This window comes from Natator depressus, chromosome 7, assembly GCF_965152275.1.
Source record: "Natator depressus isolate rNatDep1 chromosome 7, rNatDep2.hap1, whole genome shotgun sequence".
NCBI classification, from domain to species: domain Eukaryota; kingdom Metazoa; phylum Chordata; order Testudines; family Cheloniidae; genus Natator; species Natator depressus.
The window spans coordinates 601314-618855 of record NC_134240.1 but is presented as its reverse complement, the minus strand read 5'-3'; the positions used below and the strand labels follow the sequence as shown (position 1 = coordinate 618855).

Below are 17542 nucleotides of genomic sequence, written 5' to 3'. Positions count from 1 at the left end.
CCATCTAAAACTCTTCTTAACTCCCAGTTTTCATTCAGATTTTTCTTTCAAATTTTCTCAACTTTAGAACGTTCACCCTTTTGAAGCACAAAATATATTACTAGTTAGAACTGCCCTCTGATTGCCTACATTGAATGAAATCAGATCATGATCACTGGTCCCTAGGCAACTACCAACTTCTAGTACACTGATTAATCCATCTTTATCAGTCAGAATGAGGTCCAAAATAGAATTACCTTGCATTGGATATAATACCTTTTGCGTTAGAAAATTATAGGTTCTAATAGGGCGTGGGGTATTTGTCCTACCAAAATCAAGTTTCTGATAACAGCACTCCCATACAGAGAGAACACTTGCAGGGTGCCCATGGGAGACTGTCTGGATATATCAGGTTGTTTTTTAATTAACTGAACATGATGCTGTGAAAGATGCCAGACTGACAGCCCTGGTGACTGGAGTCCTCCCCTTACCCATAGGATAGCTGCAGCATTGACAGCGACAGCACAAAGTCCTCAACCAAGTGCTTCAGGCCTCCTCTGGAGGCAGGGGAGGTTATGGCCAGGTCTGTGGATCCAGGCTCTGGGTTGGTGTGAAAAGGGGAGAGGATCCAAGGGTCTACAGCTGTGTGCTCAGGCTCTGCCACAGGGACTGGATGGATAGAGGAAGCCAGGAGTGACATGAGCCATTTGCTTGGTTGTGGAGGAGCTTTCAGGGCCCTGGGTCTATTTTGTTTTAATCCATCCTTGTTTAGAGGGTCATTGCCTGGTCACATGTATCTCTGGCAGCCTCCACAGAGAGGCCCAGAAGTTGATGGGGCCACTTTGGGTATGTTTACACTGCAATTAAAAACCTATGGCTGGCCTGTGCCTGCTGACTCAGGCTTGTGGGGCTCAGACTGAAGGGCTGTTTAACTGTGGTGTAAACATTCTGTTTCGGGCTAGAGTCCAGGCTCTAGGACCCTGTGAGGTGGGAGGATCCCAGAGCTCAGGCTGCAGCCTGAGCCTGAATGTCTACACTGCAATTAAACAGCCCTTTAGCCCGAGCCCTGTGAACCTGAGTCAGCTGGCACAGGCAAGCTGTGGGTTTTTAATTGCAGCATAGGCATACCCTTTGATCAGAAATGGACTGACACCCCCAAACCATTTCGAAATGGCCACTCGGCAGCCACCAGCTGGTAACAGCTTTCAGGCCCAGAGACGGTCATCTCTTTGAAGCAGAGATTATCTTTTTGCCCTGTGTTAGTATGGTACCTAGCACAATGGGGTCCTGGCCCATGGCAGGGGCTCTAAGCACAAAGGTAATACAAATAATGTAAGTACCAACCTGAATCACTCAGTGCTAACCAGTTGCACAGTCTGGTCCCCTTGCTCCAACACTGGTCCTCTCCAATGGAGATGTTCATGTCTTTAGTTGCTTTTCTCAGTGCTCCTGCACCGAACATTCCACTCCCGAGTATGCATGGGAAGACCACCTCTGAGTCCCAGGTGGCTGAGCTGACAATGCACAGCACACAGGAAAGCCATGCTAGTTTGAAGAACCTGGGAGAGTTGTGGGGCAGTGCGAAGATCGCTCTGGGACGTCATATACTCTCTGCTCCATCTGCTAAAGCCTAGTTTGACTAACAGGTGAGAGATATTTGATGGGGGAAGCAGGGACCCAAGATCCCTTAGATAAACTCTGGCATTTATACTCTGTGGCTCAGCCAGGCTGCACATAAGAGTAGGAGATAAACTCAGACAGCTCCAAATGTGATCAGTACCTGCAACTGAGTGAGGCAAGAGGAAACCAAGCCCAGGAGAAAGTTGTTTCTCCTGGGCTTACACTGAAGCTTAGAGTATGCCTAACCTCCAGTGTTAGCCCAAAGATCAGTGGGATTTGAGCCCACTGGCTCAACATTCGTAACCCTGGGCTTGAGTGTCCAGATGAATACTGACCCTAGGTTCAGAATTTCTGAACCCAGGTCTCACGCTTGTGCTCAGGAGTCTACACTGGATTAGACAGACCCAAGTCAAACCAGCTTAGGCAGGCTTTCTAGCACCCTACCCACTTGTAGCAACTGTAGGCCTTGGTTTTTGATGCAAGTGTGGGAAAACTTGACTGTCCACCTCCCACGTTAGAGGAAGCGGTCACAACCTGCCAACACAAACTGCCATGTCACCTTTTGGGTTTGCATGCTCCCGTCATCCCGAGCCAGCAACACGGAAGTGTCACCACTGTCTTTCTTGGAGTTTCACTCCTGTTTCAGGAAATGAGCAGAGCATCCATGAGACACTGGTGGACATTTGTGACATTTTATGACCTACCAAAGGCACCTGTCAGAGGAGGATGAGGATGATACAGACATGGCAGACACCGCTCACAGCTCTTGGTATAGCTGCTGATTCTCTTACACTGACTGGCTCTTCTGGAGCAGGGCCACAAGCAGAGACTGGTAAGTCACATAGTCAAGCAGATCTGGGATGATCAAGTGAGGGTCCAGAACTTTAACATGAAGAAAGCTACATTTCTGGTGCTTTGTGAGCAGCTTGCCTCAACCCTAAGCATAATGACACATGCATGAGGATGGACATGCAGTCCAGAAATGGGTTGTTATAACCATCTGGAAGCTGGCTACCCTGGACTGCTGCATGTCCATTGCTAATCAGTTTGGCATGGAAAGTCAACTGTGGGTAAGATGTTGGTGGAGGTTTTTAAGGCAATCAGGAGTGTGATTTACCCAAAGGTGGTAGTGGACATAAATAATATCCCTGAAGTAATTGCTGGTTTTCAGCGAATGGGGTTTCCAAACTGCACTGGAGCCATTGATGGGACTCATATGCCTATAGTTTGCTCCCCTCAAGGAGCATGAGTACATAAACCACAAGGGGTACTACTCCATTGTTATGCAGGCCCTTGTGGACCACAAAGGTCAATTTATGGAAACGTTCATGTCACCAGGGTTTCCCACTGATTAGGAGTCTACCTTTATAGTCAGGCTGGGACGCTATTCCCAGGAAATGACACTGTCATACATGAAGTAACCATCCCCACTCTTATTCTGCGGGACCCCACGTACCCCCTTTTGCCTTGGCTTATAAAACCATACCTTAATCTCAGAGGCACTGGCAAAAGAGTTTAATTATGTTCTCAGTAGGTGTAGAAAGGTGGCTGATTGTGCGTTTGGCAGATTGAAATCCCTCTGGCGCTGTTTATAGAACTGTTTGGATTCCAGTGTCCGCATCACTGTGTCTTGCTGTGCTCTTCACAATCTTTGTGAATCCAAAGGTGAGCCACTTGTCCCTGGGTGGCCCTATGATAGTAATGGATTGCTGAACTGGTGCATTTTCTGGGTGAGCGTACCTGTCATAGGTGGAGCAGGATGCACCCAGGCAACAGAAATCAGGGATGCTTTGTACACCCACACTATGGACTTCCCTGGGCCAATGGAAGAGGAAGAATAGTATGTTTATGGATGTATTTGTGCAGCAGCTTTCACAGTACTGTCACTGTATACTAAGAATGGGGGGTGTTAATTATAATGAATTGTTAATTGTGGATGAGATGACTGTTAATATAATGGCGTGGGACAATGGTTTGTGTGACATGAACTGTGGATTTTCATTGTGGATTGATCAGAATAGATGTATTGAGAAAGTGTGTTTGGATGCAACTTCTCAGTTGCACTTTACATGTTTTTATCATTCTTATGAAAAATGCACATTATATGATGTGATGCAATAATGGTAAAAACTTAATTCAATAAAAGCCTTTTCTTATGACTGTATTAAAAAAAAGCAATATTAAAGCATTGTTAGGCAGGCCAGCTGTCATTGCAACACCAAAACACCAGTAATAAACCAACGCCAAAGCCAATAATAAAACAAAGTGCATAAAGAAAACCCTGTGAATAGTACAAACAGTGAAACCAGTGCCAACTAATAAATGCCCTACTTTTGAAAGTTCTCTGGCCCCCTAATCTCCTTTCCCTTTCTTGTGTGTTTAGCACATCCTAGAGCCACTGCATGGGGGTGGATGCCAGTAGGAGCTACCTCTGTCCTGTCCAGTTAGTGTTGTCCCAGTTAGGCCACCCAGCCATGGAACTGTCCAATGCATTCCTGGTCTGCAGCATATGGTACTGTGTAGGGGACTCAGGATGTGGTGGGGGTGCAACAGGAGCCTCTTAAACAGGTCTTTCTGGAGCACTCTATCTTCCTCCCTCAAGCAACATTCCTGTTCCAGAAACTTCACTGCCAGCCTCTTCTCATGCACTGAAATTCTGTCCTCATGCCCTGCAACCTGTCTGTGTCTTTCCCCTTGCCATGAATCCTTTTTGCTTGGGTACTGCACCTGCTTGTTCGCCCTGTCTAGAATGTCCACCATACTTTCATCATGGAAACAGTTCCTCTTGGACTGCTCTCGGACAGTTCAAAATCCCAGGGTCCTGCTGAAGTAGGCTAAGCTGCTGAAACACAAGGGCCTGCACAGGCCGAAAGCCCTGAAAATAGACATCAAATCGTAGAAGTGTAGAACTGGAAGGGACCTCATCTAGTCCAGTCCCTTGCACTCAAGGCAGAGCTAAGTAATAACTAAACCATTCCTGACAGGTGTTTGTCTAACTGGTTCTTAAAAACCTCCGATGACGAGATTCTACAACCTCCCTAGGCAATTTGTTTCAGTGCTTAACCACTCTGACAGTTAGGAAGTTTTTCCTAATGTCCAACCTAAACCTCCATTGCTTCTTGTCCTAGCCTCAGAGATGAAGGAGAACAATTTTTTCACCCTTCTCCTTGCCACAACCTTTTATGCACTTGAAAACTGATGTCCCCTCTCAGTCTTCTCTTTTCCAGACTAAACAAACCCATTTTTTTTTCAATCTTTGCTCATAGATCAGGTTTTCTAGACCTTAAATCATTTTTACTGCTCACTTTTGGACTTTCTCCAATTTGTCCACATCTTTTCTGAAATGTGGTGCCCAGAACTGGACACGGTACTCCAGTTGAGGCCTAATCAGTGCTGAGTAGAGTGGAAGAATTACTTCTTGTGTCTTGCTTACAACACTCCTGCTGATACAGCCCAGAATGATGTTTGCTTTTTTTGCAACAGTGCTACACTGTTGACTCCTATTTAGCTTGTGATCCATAATAACCCAAGATCCCTTTCCACAGTTCTCCTTCCTAGGCAGTCATTTCCCACTTTGTATGCGTGCAACTGATTGTTCTTTCCTAAGTGGAGTACTTTGCATTTGTCCTTATTGAATTTCATCCTATTTACTTCAGACCATTTCTCCAGTTTGTCCAGATCATTTTGAATTTTAATCCTGTCCTCCAAAGCACTTGCAACCCCTTCTAGATTGGTAACATCCACAAACTTTATAAGTGTACTCTCTATGCAATTATCTAAATCATTTATGAAGAAATTGAACAGAACCAGACCAGGATCAATCGCTGCGGGCCACCACTCGATATGTCCTTCCAGCTTGACAGTAAACCACTGATAACTATTTTCTGGGAACAGTTTTCCAATCGTACATCGTCTCAGTACTTCAAAAAACGTTCAGTGCCTTCACTAAGAAAAGGGCCTGTGGAATTTCAAGGCCAAAAAATGATACTTTGTAAAACTCTGATTCAGTATACTGTCAGAAGAATGCTTTGGTGCCCAGAAGCTCCATGAACACAACCGAGTTAATCAAAGTGAAAAGAGTGAACACAAGATAAAATTTACAAATGCTACATGTTTAAAAATTGCAGACCTCTGTAGCTTGGGGGAGGGGGCCTGTGGTTTACTACCTAAGCTTTCTCTATCCTTTCAGGCATTCCATATTCTGGAGGACATAACAATCTTGGAGTTTCTTGAATGGCAAAGGGACATTCTATTCCAAGCTGCTGGTGGAAAGCCAGCCATGTATGGCATAGGGGTTTTCAAGTTGATGGTGACTGAGAAGTACATCTACAAGTGGAGTGGGCAGGTGTTCTACAGAGATGGGCCCAGAAAAATATACCCTTACACAAACTGTGACTATCTATCTGGAGTTTCTACTACAGGAAAAGTTTGCAGCTATCAGCACCTGGGACTGGGTCAAAATTCATGAGGGAAATCAACAGGATGCTGCATTAGTGTCCACATGGATTACTGCCTCCCTACAGCTTCCTATACAGCCTGCTCTGACTACATCTACCTATGGACTACATGCAAGCACACATGATAACAAAGACACTCAAAGAACTACACAGCCATTCCCCAGCCACATATCCCAGTATAAAGAAAAAAAGAAAAGGAGGACTTGTGGCCCCTTAGAGACTAACCAGTTTATTTGAGCATGAGCTTTCGTGAGCTACAGCTCACTTCATCGGATGCATAGCATATCGTGGAAACATGCATGCATCCGATGAAGTGAGCTGTAGCTCACAAAAGCTCTGCTCAAATAAATTGGTTAGTCTCTAAGGTGCCACAAGTCCTCCTTTTCTTTTTGTGAATACAGACAGTTTGTTATGCTGTGTTGTGGCTGATTTGTACAGAGCGGCATACTAAAAGGGAAGGATTTATAAGGTTCTTACTCTTAACACCTTGGCACAGACATCTCTGTAAAAATGTGAGAGTATCAAGGAAAAATTTGATGTGAAATGTTTGTTTCACTGTTTGTGCTTCCCTTCTGAGTTCCATGTGGTGGTCATGTAATGCCAAGGAGGAAGCATGCAATCTGCCCTCAGTGTATACATGCTGCTACCCGCAGCTTGCAATAAATTTTGCATTGGGTCATAAAACAGAAATACCTCCCATCCCCCTATATTAACAACCACAAAATGAATCCAGAATCTTACCAGGGTCCAGAACTATTTCTGCCTCGTCTGCTGTCGGCACCATGGCACGTTGCTCCTCCAGGGGCTCATCAAATAGCTCCTCTAAGCGTGGATCCAGGATGCACTGCAGCTGCTCTAGCATTAAAGCCTCCTTGCAAATTGGTGTGAGCACCAGAATCATTTTGTTAGCCTGATCAGGCATCTGCTGGCTCTTCTCCAGTCCTAGACTGGATCAGGGGCTGAGAAAGTTGCCATCCTGGCTGACCAGGTCTCCAGTCTGGTGAATCCCCAACATTGCCAGCTTCTTTGCTATTTCTGGGTGTGCATGGTCATTCTTGGAACTCTTACTGAAGTCGAATGTTTTGCTCCCGTCTCGCACCAGTTTTACCAAAAAGCTGGCTGTGATCATGTGACCAGGTAGCAGTGTGCTTGGCAACGGAGGACTTCTTATCAGTGACCACTTCAAACCCACAAGAAAGTTACTCTGTTTACAGCTCAGTGGTCAGAATAAATAAATGGAAGGTTTAAGGTCCAAACAGCTGTACTTGACTCCCAAGAAACAGAAGCAACCCTGGTGGTTTGATTGGCTAATCTTGGGATTGAAAGGACAATTCCCCATGGAATTGTGGCATAGCATTGGCAGACTCTCAGGACATGAGTCTGCGGGACCCAGACCTGAGCTGAGCCCACACAGCAAAACAATGGAGTTTGGACCCAAGTCCCAGGGTTGGGCTCCAACCCACCTGCTTTCTTGCTGGGTCCTAGGGCCTGGGCCTAGGCCTGGAGGATTTACTGCCTGACTCGACAAAATTGTGTGTAGATGGAAGGGGGCTTTGGGCTCGAGCCAGAGTCTGAGCCCACATTGCAACGTAGACATACCCTTACTCACCCAGAGAACACAGGATGGGCGAGAGCGATACACAGGCCAGCAGTACCCTGGGCCCTTAGAAAACCTGTGCAGACAGTGTCATACAAGTACATGCACATGCGTACACACATGCATGCACACAGTTTGTAACAACCATCTGTCCTCTCCCCCTGCCCTTCCCGACCCTAGCCATCACCCTGACACCTCCCTTCACCTCCCATTGGCCAAACCGGACAGTCTCTACGCAAAGAATAAATAGACACAAATCTGACATCAGGAATTATAACATTCAAAAACCAGTAGGGGAACATTTCAATCTCCCTGGACACTCAACAACAGACTTAAAAGAGGCAATTCTTCAACAAAAAAAACTTCAAAAACAGACACCAATGAGAAACTGCAGAACTGGAATTAATTTGCAAACTGGACACCATCAAATTAGGCCTGAATAAAGACTGGGAGTGGGTGGGTCACTACAAAAACTAATTTCCCCCTGCTGATACTCACACCTTCTTGTCAACTGTTTGAAATGGGCCACCTTGATTACATTGGCCTCATTAGCACTACAAAAGTGATTTCCACCCCTTCTTGTCAACTGTTGAGAATAGCCCACTTCCACCTTAATTGAATTGGCTCGTTAGCACTGACCCCCCACTTGGTAAGGAAACTCCCATCTTTTCATATGCTGTGTATTTATACCTCCCTACTGTATGTTCCACTCCATGCATCTGATGAAGTGGGTTTTAGCCCACGAAAGCTTATGCCCAAATAAATTTATTAGTCTCTAATGTGCCACAAGGACTCCTCATTGTTTTTACAAAGATTGATGCCACTCTCAACCCTGCAGGAAGCTTGGGTCCCATGGCAGCCATGTAAAAGCCTGAAGGGACAAGAAGAGCATTGCTAGATCACAGTCACAAATTGAGGCGAATTAAAAACATACATTAAACACAAGAGCCTAAAGTGACTGTGGCCATTACTGCAGTGGCTTGGTGCAAGGTGCAGCATGGGCACCTCATCAACCAGACTCTAGCACTGCCCTGTATTAGGATGACTGCTTCTCCCCCAGTCCTGCCAGCTCCTTTCACAGCCCTCACAGGTCCCTCACACTCCATTTCACTCTGAGCACTTCTCTGTCACGTCCGCTAGCTGTAGACTGAAGTATTGTCATTATTGAGCAGCTCAGCCTCACCAAGTCTGTGAATATTCAACTCCTTCTCACTGAGCCAGGCTTAGATGTTTGTAGGGTCCCTGCCTCATTTGTTCCAATTGTCAGAAGGTGTGTCGTGAATGAGGCAGGGGATTGCAGGATGTAAAAGAATGGACTTGTAGCTTAAGCAGATGAATGCCACCCTGAAGAACTGCAATCTATCCCGGCCTCTGACACAGGGTGCCTGTGTGTTGCTTGGCAAGTCACTTCGTGAAAAGTGTTCCTCATTTTCTGGGGACCCAACCTGAGACCCTGGGCTCTGATTTGCAGAAGTACTGAGCACTCACAGCTGAAGTCATAGGGAGCTCTCTTTTTATACATTACTTATGAGAGGAAAATTCCCTTTTGCCAGGCACCTGGAGTGATACCCTATGGAGGTCTGCCTGTGATAGCTCATCCTTCCTGCACCTCCTTTTTGTATCTGGGATGGCTGAAGCCTAGTGCAAGGTGCTTCTCAAACACTGAACTTTAGGGCTCCCCTACCTCCCTTCACTTTCATTCCCGGTCAGTCCAGAATCAGAAATTGCTTCCCTCCTCTGCCCTAGCTGGGACATTTGCATCCTCCTCCTAGAATCTCTCACAGCTGTGTGCATGTCCCCCAACACACTTCTCCTCTGAGGAAAGAACTAGTGACTCACAAATCTGTCTGTGCCTGACTCACAAGCATTTCAAATGCAATTTTAAAATCCACCTGGTCAGCCCTGCTCCTCTCTCTTCTCCCAGGGTAGGGAGGTGTGGCAGGGTCCTTGACACCCCAACAAACTGCCAGCTCTTACACAGTGTGCAAACGAGGGATGAAAAGCAACCTAACAAAATGCGCTGACAGGTAACAGATGAAGGCACAGGCCACTCTGTCCAGTCTCTTCATCTCAAGTGATACTCAGATATGTTGGTGACAGGGCCAGATAAGTTACTAGATAGCCAGATCAGGCCTAAGCTCTGGAAGCAGATTCAGAGAGAACACCCAAAGCCAGTAATCCAGGGTAAAGTCCCTCAGTTTCACCCAAACCATCACCACCACCAGGGAGCCACCTGTTCCAATTACTGACCAGCAAACAGGAGCTAGGAAAGTGCTAGGAAATCTTCCTGCTTCAGCTCATGAGCCAGCCTCTACCTATTGCTAACAAACTCTCCACAGGTGGCCACTGATTACATACTGTTCATTTTCTGGGGGACCAAACTTGAGGCCCCTGAAATCTGATTTGCAGAAGTGCTGAGTGCTCAGCTGCACCTAAAGTCACTGGGAGTGCCACTCTAAATCTATGAAGTGTTATACATAATGCTAAGTATTCTGAAAAATCAAGTCCTAGCCATCTCACATTGGGCAACCAAACTCAGTGGACACCTGATAATTGTGTCCTTAATCTTTCTCTGCCCATTGTACAATGAACAATACCTCCCTACCTCCTGGGCAAGTTGGAATTATACATTCATTCGCATATGTGAAGTTCTCAGATCCTATGATGAGAAGCACCATAGAAATGTCCATGAGGAAATCAGTAATTCCACATTCAGTGCAGTGTTTAAATAGTGGTGAGTAAATAAGGCCTGAGGCCACACATTCTTAGATTCCAAGACCAGAAGGGACCATTGTGATGACCTAGCCTGATGTCCTGTATAACACAGACCATAGAACTTCCACAAAATAATTCTTAGGACAGATTTTATAGAAAAATGTCCCATCGTGTAAATTGTTCCAGTGGTTAGTTATCCTTACCGTTAAGAATGTATGCCTTATGTCCAGTCTAAATTTGTCTAGTTTCAACTTCCAGACATTGGATCATGTTAGATCTTTCTCTGCAAGATTGAAGAGCCCATTATCAAATATTTGTTCCCCATGTTGGTACTTATAGACTAATCAAGTCACCCTTTAACCTTCTCTTTGAAGATAGATTGAGGTCCTTCCAACTCTTACTATAAGGCAGGCTTTTCTAATCCTTTAAATCACTCTGATAGCTCTTCTTTGAACCCACTCCAATTTATCAATATCCTTCTTGAACTGTGGACACCAGAATTGGACACAGTATTCCAGCAGCAGTCACAGGAGTGTCAAATATGAAGGTAAAATAACCTCTCTACTCCTATGCAAGACTCCCCTGTTTATGCTTCCAAGGATCACATTAACTCTCTTGACCACAGCATCACACTAGGAGCTCACATTTAGCTGATTATCCCCCACAAACCCCAAATCTGTTTTAGAGTTATTGCTTCCCTGGATAGTGTCCCCATATTATATGTATGGCTGACATTCTTTGTTCTTATATGTATACACTTATGTTTAGCTGTATTAAAATGCATATTATTTGCTTGAGCCCAGCTTATCAAGTGATGCAGATCACTCTGTATGAATGACCTATCCTCTGCATTACTTACTACAGATGTGTGTGTCATCTGCAAACTTTATCAGTTATGGGTTTATGTTTTCTTCCAGGTCATAGATAAAAAAATGTGAAATAGTGTAGGGCATGGGCAGTAGGAAGGGGGGCTCTACATGGAGGCTAGCCCCTGACTCTGCACATGCCCACAGCCCTGAGACTCCCTGCCCCTTCCCCATGGCCAAATCCCTGAGCCCCCCCAACCTGGAGGAGCCCCTGGGTCAGCCACAGCCATGCCTCCCCTTCCCAGAGCCCAAGCCAACCTGGGGAAAAGCCTCTCATGCAGAAGACACTTTTGATATGCCCCATGCAGGTTCCGGGGCAGCTGAGAAGGTGGTATGTGCTACTTGGCTTCCGGGGTTCATCAGTATTCTCTTTGGAGTCCAGGGAGATTACTGATGAACCAGGGAAGCTGAATAGCACATACTGCCTCCTCAGCCACCCTGGAACCTGCATGGAGCATAATAAATCAAAAACTTTCCCCCAAAACTCTGCAACCAGGGGTCTGGCAGCTGCGGCAGCGCCAGGGGAGGCTGAGCCTTCCCTGGCCTATTTACCCACTGCCCATGGTATAGGGCCAAGAACTGATCCCTGCAGGACCCCCTGGAAGCTCACTCACTTGATGATGATTAAGGCTGCGAGCCTGTCACAGAAGTCACGGTTTCCGTGACTTTCCAGGACCTCCATGACTTCTGCAGCAGCCGGTACTTCTGGCCTTGGGGCCGCCTGAGCAGCTCAGGTGGCCCCAGGCCAGCCACACTGACTGCTGCTGGGGCAGTCTCAGGCCACTGCGCCCCCACTCCCAGCAACAGCAGTTTGGGTGTGGGAATGGGCTCAGGGCTGGGACACAGGTTGGGGTGAGAGCTCAGTTACCTCAAGGAGCCCCCCAGAAGCAGCGACATGTCCCTCCCTTGGCTCCTAGGCAGAAGCAGAGCCAGGCGGTTCTGTGTGCTGCCTCTGCCTGCAGGCACTGCCCCCGCAGTTCCCACTGGCCATGGTTCCTGGTCAATTAGATCTGCAGAGTGGGCACTCGAGGCAGCAGCAGCATGTGGAGCCCCCCCGGCCGCACCTCCACCTAGGGGCCTCAGGGACATGCCGGCCGCTTCCAGGAGCTGCATGGAGCTGGGTAGGGAGCCTGCCAGCCCCCTTCTCCCCCGCCCAGCACCAGCAGGGGTCCTGGGTCACCCCCTGCCCCAGAGCACCCAGGTTTTAGTCAGGGGTCTATAGAACAAGTCATGGATGGGTCATGGGCCGTGAATTGTTGTTTACTGCCTATGACCTGTCCATGACTTTTACTAAAAACACCAGTGACTAAAACGTAGCCATAATGATGATTCCTTGCTTGCAATTAAAACCCATCAGCTAGCCAGCTCTTAATCCATGTAACACGTGCCGTGCTACTTCTATGTTGTTCTAGTTTGTTAATCAAAACGTTGCGAGGCCCCAAGCCAAATGCCTTACAGCAGTCGCAGTTTGTTACATTGGCAGTTTATCAACCAAACTTGTCATCTTACTAAAACGAGATATCAAGTAAGTTTGACAGGACGTTTTTCATAAAGCCATGTTGACTGGCATTAGTTATATTACCTTCCTTTAATTCTTTATTAATTGAGTCCCCTATCAGCCTCTCCATTATCTTGCCAGAGATTGATTTCAGGCTGACAGAAATAATCAATTACCTTGCTCATCCTTTTGGCCCTTTTTAAATATTGGTGCTACGTTAGCTATCTTCTGGGATGTACCCCGCGTTCCAAGGCTCATTGAAAATCAGCATTAACAGTCCAGCTAGCTCTTTTAAAACTCCTGAATGCAAGTTATCTAGACCTGCTGATTTTCGGAATGAATTGAATAAGAATGATAAAGAGATATTGGCTAGCACGTCAGTGACCACGGTTCATCCTCTGCACTGAATGAAGCAGAGGTCCTGTGATCATGTAATTAAAGATTGTATCATAAAGCATATGCACAAGGGGCCAAATTAAGGTTGGACAGAAAACCTTACCTCTGGCATTTCCTAACTTTTGAGTGCTTGACTTTGCAACCTCAATAGCATTCTTTTAATATAATTTTAAAGTGTAATTTCCTAGGTTTTTAGGAAAGCAAACTAAAAATATACACCCAGAAATCCCATCATGTAGAACCCTATTGACTCCCACAGGGGCCATCAGCAGGGCTGAACCTTTAGCTCGGGAGCACAACCCCTACCACTTGGGCTAATGGAATAAGGAGTAGCAGCTGCAGGCTGATTGATACCATCTATGTGGATCACCCACTAGAAGGGGATGAGACACACTTTACTAGCCAGTTTCACAGCTGTTTGCTAATGGTCGAAGAGCGTTGAGATGCATCGATTTTAAGGCTAGAGGGATCCTGGTGAACATCTAATCTGACCTTCTGCATAATACTGGCCAGAGGACTGCCCTGAACGAATTCCTGCTTCAAGTCCAATAGCTGGGCTTGAACTACAGTGTATCTTTTAGGAAAAAAAATCCCATCTTGATTTGAAAATTGCCAGTGCTGGAGAATCACCACTTCCCTTGGTGAGTTGTCCAGTGGTTAATTATTCTCATTGTTTAAAAAAAGAAAGAAAGAAAAAACAACTGTGATTTTCAAGTCTGAGGGTATCTAGCTTCAACTTCCAGCTGTTGGATCTCATTATATTCTTGTCTGCTAGATTGAAGAGCCTGCTATTGTCAAATTTCTGTTCTCTCTCTCTCTCTCCCCCCCACCCTCCTCTCCCACTCCGGTCCCTGTATCCCTCTTTTCCTGTCCAGCACTCTGCCTGGTGCTGGGCTGCATGATATTTCCAGATGGCTGGGATGCAGAGACTGTCAGGGACATGTGCGGGGAGAAGACAGGGAAGTACTCGTTGGGCGATTGTTCTGTACGCTGGGCCTACATCCTTGCCATCATCGGCATCCTCAACGCCCTCATCCTCTCCTTCCTGGCCTTTGTCCTTGGCAACCGGCAGAATGACTTGCTTCATGAGGAGCTCAAGACAGAGAACAAAGGTAAGAACTACTCCTGCCCCTAGCTGCAGCCCCCATCCTGCCTATGCCTCCACAATAGGATGTAGCAAAGGGTTTTTCTCCTGGCTGAGTCCCTTCCAGCCCCTCTCCCTGCTTAAATGAATCCAGATAGTGGTAGGACTTAAGAACTCCAATGCCACCCTCTCCACACTGCACTGTATCTCTATTCCTCCTCTCATCTAGTCAGCATCTCTTTCACAGCCATGGTGCCACCAAAAGCGCTGAAGCCTGAAAGATACCTGATAAGTCCAAGTCTCTGGCCAGATACGTGGATGCCAGTCCCCATCCTGTTGGGGGTGCAAGTAGCCATCAAGATCTGTGCAGAGATATGTGTAAGCAGAACCTTCCCACATTACACACGATCCTGTTCTCTCTCTCTGTCTGGTTTTCCTGGAGCCTGGTCCAGACCTGCCCACAATTAACACTATAAATAGGGTCAGCTGGGGAGGAGAGGAGCGCTCCACATTTAGCTGCAGTGAAGGATCCTGAGCCACCCTGTGGGGCACAGTAAAACTTAATAAATATTTTACAGGCCCTAGGTTTTCCAGACAGCACAAGAACCTGCTCCAGGGGACAGGCTTCCAAATGGTTCTACTAAGGTCAGGGCAAGGGGGACAGTGTCACATTCCCAATTAACCCTAACAGAATCTGCCCCAGCTAGTCCTATCTGCTGGGGAGCAGCTGCCAGGCAGGTTCCAGCTCTAGGCATTCTGCTGGGTTTGTGAATAGGCAGGTTCTGTGACAAGGATGTCAGTCACTGCATGACAGACTTCTGTCCCAGTGCCTCTGCCCCGTCCTTTGCTGCATCCCTCAGACACCCAGAGACAGGAAGGGGGTTTAATGACTTATTATCACAGACAGGGCACAGTTAGTATTACTCCCAAACCAGCTTTCCTCTGAGTCACTGTGTCAGCAGAGCATAATCTATTCCCAAGGGAAGGTGTCCCTCGTGCTATAAGACTGCAAAGTTCTCTGCTGGCCCATGACAAGATCAGAGTCCTATGACACCCACAGGCTAATGTCCCTGCTGCAGCTGGATTGAGTTAAGGTACATTTTTATATGGTGAGTCAGCCAGTCAGATACCAGTTTATCCATAATAATAGCATTTCTAAAAATAAAACCTGATTTGTGATTGGCTGAATATTTGTTTATTTTTGAAGAATGGCCATCCAACCAGCGATCAGATTGGTGCGTGGCTCAGTCCCCCAGCCAATCAGATTAGCCAGTGCAGTTTCAATTTGGAACACTGGAATGGCCAGGTGGGAGCAGTCCACACAGGTTCATGTAGCCCATCTCCTATTGCTGAGAGCAGCCAGGCCCAGCTGCTTCCAAGGAAGGTGTGATAGCCCCTGAATGGGCAGTTAGAGCATACCCTGCTCATAGGGGAAGTTTCTTCCTAACTCCTCAGTCAGAGGCTGGTTCCTTTTCTGAAGCAGGAGGGTTTGTATTCCTCCCATAACTGGTGCATTAACAATATCTCTAATTCTCTCATTTGTGGCACCCGTCCTCCTCTCTGTGCCTTCTTGATTCTGTCTGTGCTTTGCTCAACTGGTTACTTTGTCTCCTGTCCTGGGCATCACTAAAATTTGAACAAAGGCCAGAAGGGCCTAAAGGGCCTAAGTGGAAATGTAATTAATCACAATAAATCTACTGGCCTTAGAGTTTGCACCATCTGTTTGAATTAAACCTAGAGTTACAGTGGGTATGGCTAGCTGGAAGCCAAGGGAAGAGGCTCTGAGCACAGGTGCATTAGGGTCTGTCAGTGGGTGGGTGGGAGCCTAGGTCTGACTGAATCCCTGGCCCCTCACCTCTGACTGGGAGAGGTTCACTGACCCCCATCTGTTCCAGATTGACTCTGCATGCAGCCTCTGAATGCTCAGCCCATGCTTCTATATGGGAATGGGAACTCTTCAAGCCTCAAACTGCCCAGTGAGCTGTGCTGGCACCAGGCTGCCCTTTGCAGATGGTCCACAGCCATCTTGGGATCAAATCAAAGAGTCTCTAGAATAATAAGTTACAGATTTCACAAAAATGTTTGGTGGTAGGACAGATCCACATCAAACAAGGAACAGTTCAGAGAAGCCATGTTCCTCGTAACTGTAAAAGGCAGGGAACCTGCTTAATGGGGTTTCAAAATATATGCAGGGTTTCTCACTCAGTGCTTGTGTGTGTGAGTTCATGCAGCTGTGTGTGTGTGTGCAACATGCCTCTATCCACAATGCTAGGCAAACTCCTAGAAGCGAGCTGCCACACTGGAGTAGCTTCAGAGATCTCACATTCATCTCTGATTCCTGCCTCATCCTCCTCCTGGGAGTGCTAGCAGAACTAGAGTGAGTTCTTGTGAATATCCACCCTCCCTAGGACGGCTGCTGTTTGAGATGGTGCGTTTTTATGATGTACTGAGATACTAGCTACAGATGCTGTTCATTATGGACAAAGCCAGATACATAAATACCAGTGCCAGTAGGGATTTTTTAACTAGATCATGGCTGAGTTCATTTGATCTTAGACTAACTGTACTCATGCCCTCACTGCCTGAAAAACTGGGAACTACCCAGTAGGTCAATACTCTGACCACAGACTTGTTCCCTTCCTCCTGGCGCAAGAGGCCTGTGTCAGCCCTTTCAGCTGTAACACAGGCCTCCCCTTGGGAGCAGGGAAGCTCTTCGATGTCAGAAATAGTTTTCCCTCTGACAGAGAAACACAGATCCTGAAATTTGCCCTGTACTTTTCTATTGTCACAGAGACTGAAAAACACCCAGCCCAGAGATGAGGGTCCATCCAGGGTAGGGCTCAGGCTCAATGGCAAACAGTCTGAGGGAAACATAGGAACAAATGAGACCAGATTCCCCTTATGCCTCAGTTGGGGATAGGGCTCTTCAGACCTGGGTTGGAGAGTTGAGTGTGTTACTGTGCATGAGGGTATAGCAATCTGTCTATGGCCGTAGGTGTGTGCATAAAAATATCTGCGTATAGCATGGAAAGCTTTGGCTACAGGCTTTCTACATGCATGGTTAAGCAGGTGCACTCTCCTTAATAGGGATCAGGCTATATGTCCTTGTGTGGTGTATTGACCATTCCATCCAGGAAGCTACATTCCCCTCCCAGTTACGCTGGTGCAAATCCAGCCAAATCATCGGGAGGGGAGGTGGAGGAGACCGTATAACCACACAGTATTTGACCCACTGCATCTAAACCAAGACCAGATCAATAGGATGTAGACTAATGAGTCATGAATTTGAACTCAGAGCAGCCCCAGAGAGCTTGGAGATGTACCCCAGGA

General features: G+C 46.8%; 1 protein-coding gene across 2 annotated transcripts in view; it reads left to right on the top strand.

Annotated features, from left to right (window-relative positions):
• LHFPL4 (LHFPL tetraspan subfamily member 4) overlaps positions 1-17542 on the top strand; it is a 58205-nt gene that overhangs the window by 35709 nt on the left and 4954 nt on the right. For both annotated transcript variants that reach the window (XM_074957258.1, XM_074957257.1), the window contains exon 2: positions 14004-14240. In XM_074957258.1, coding sequence (XP_074813359.1) covers positions 14004-14240 — 237 coding nt within the window. The remainder of the gene's footprint in view (positions 1-14003; positions 14241-17542) is intronic.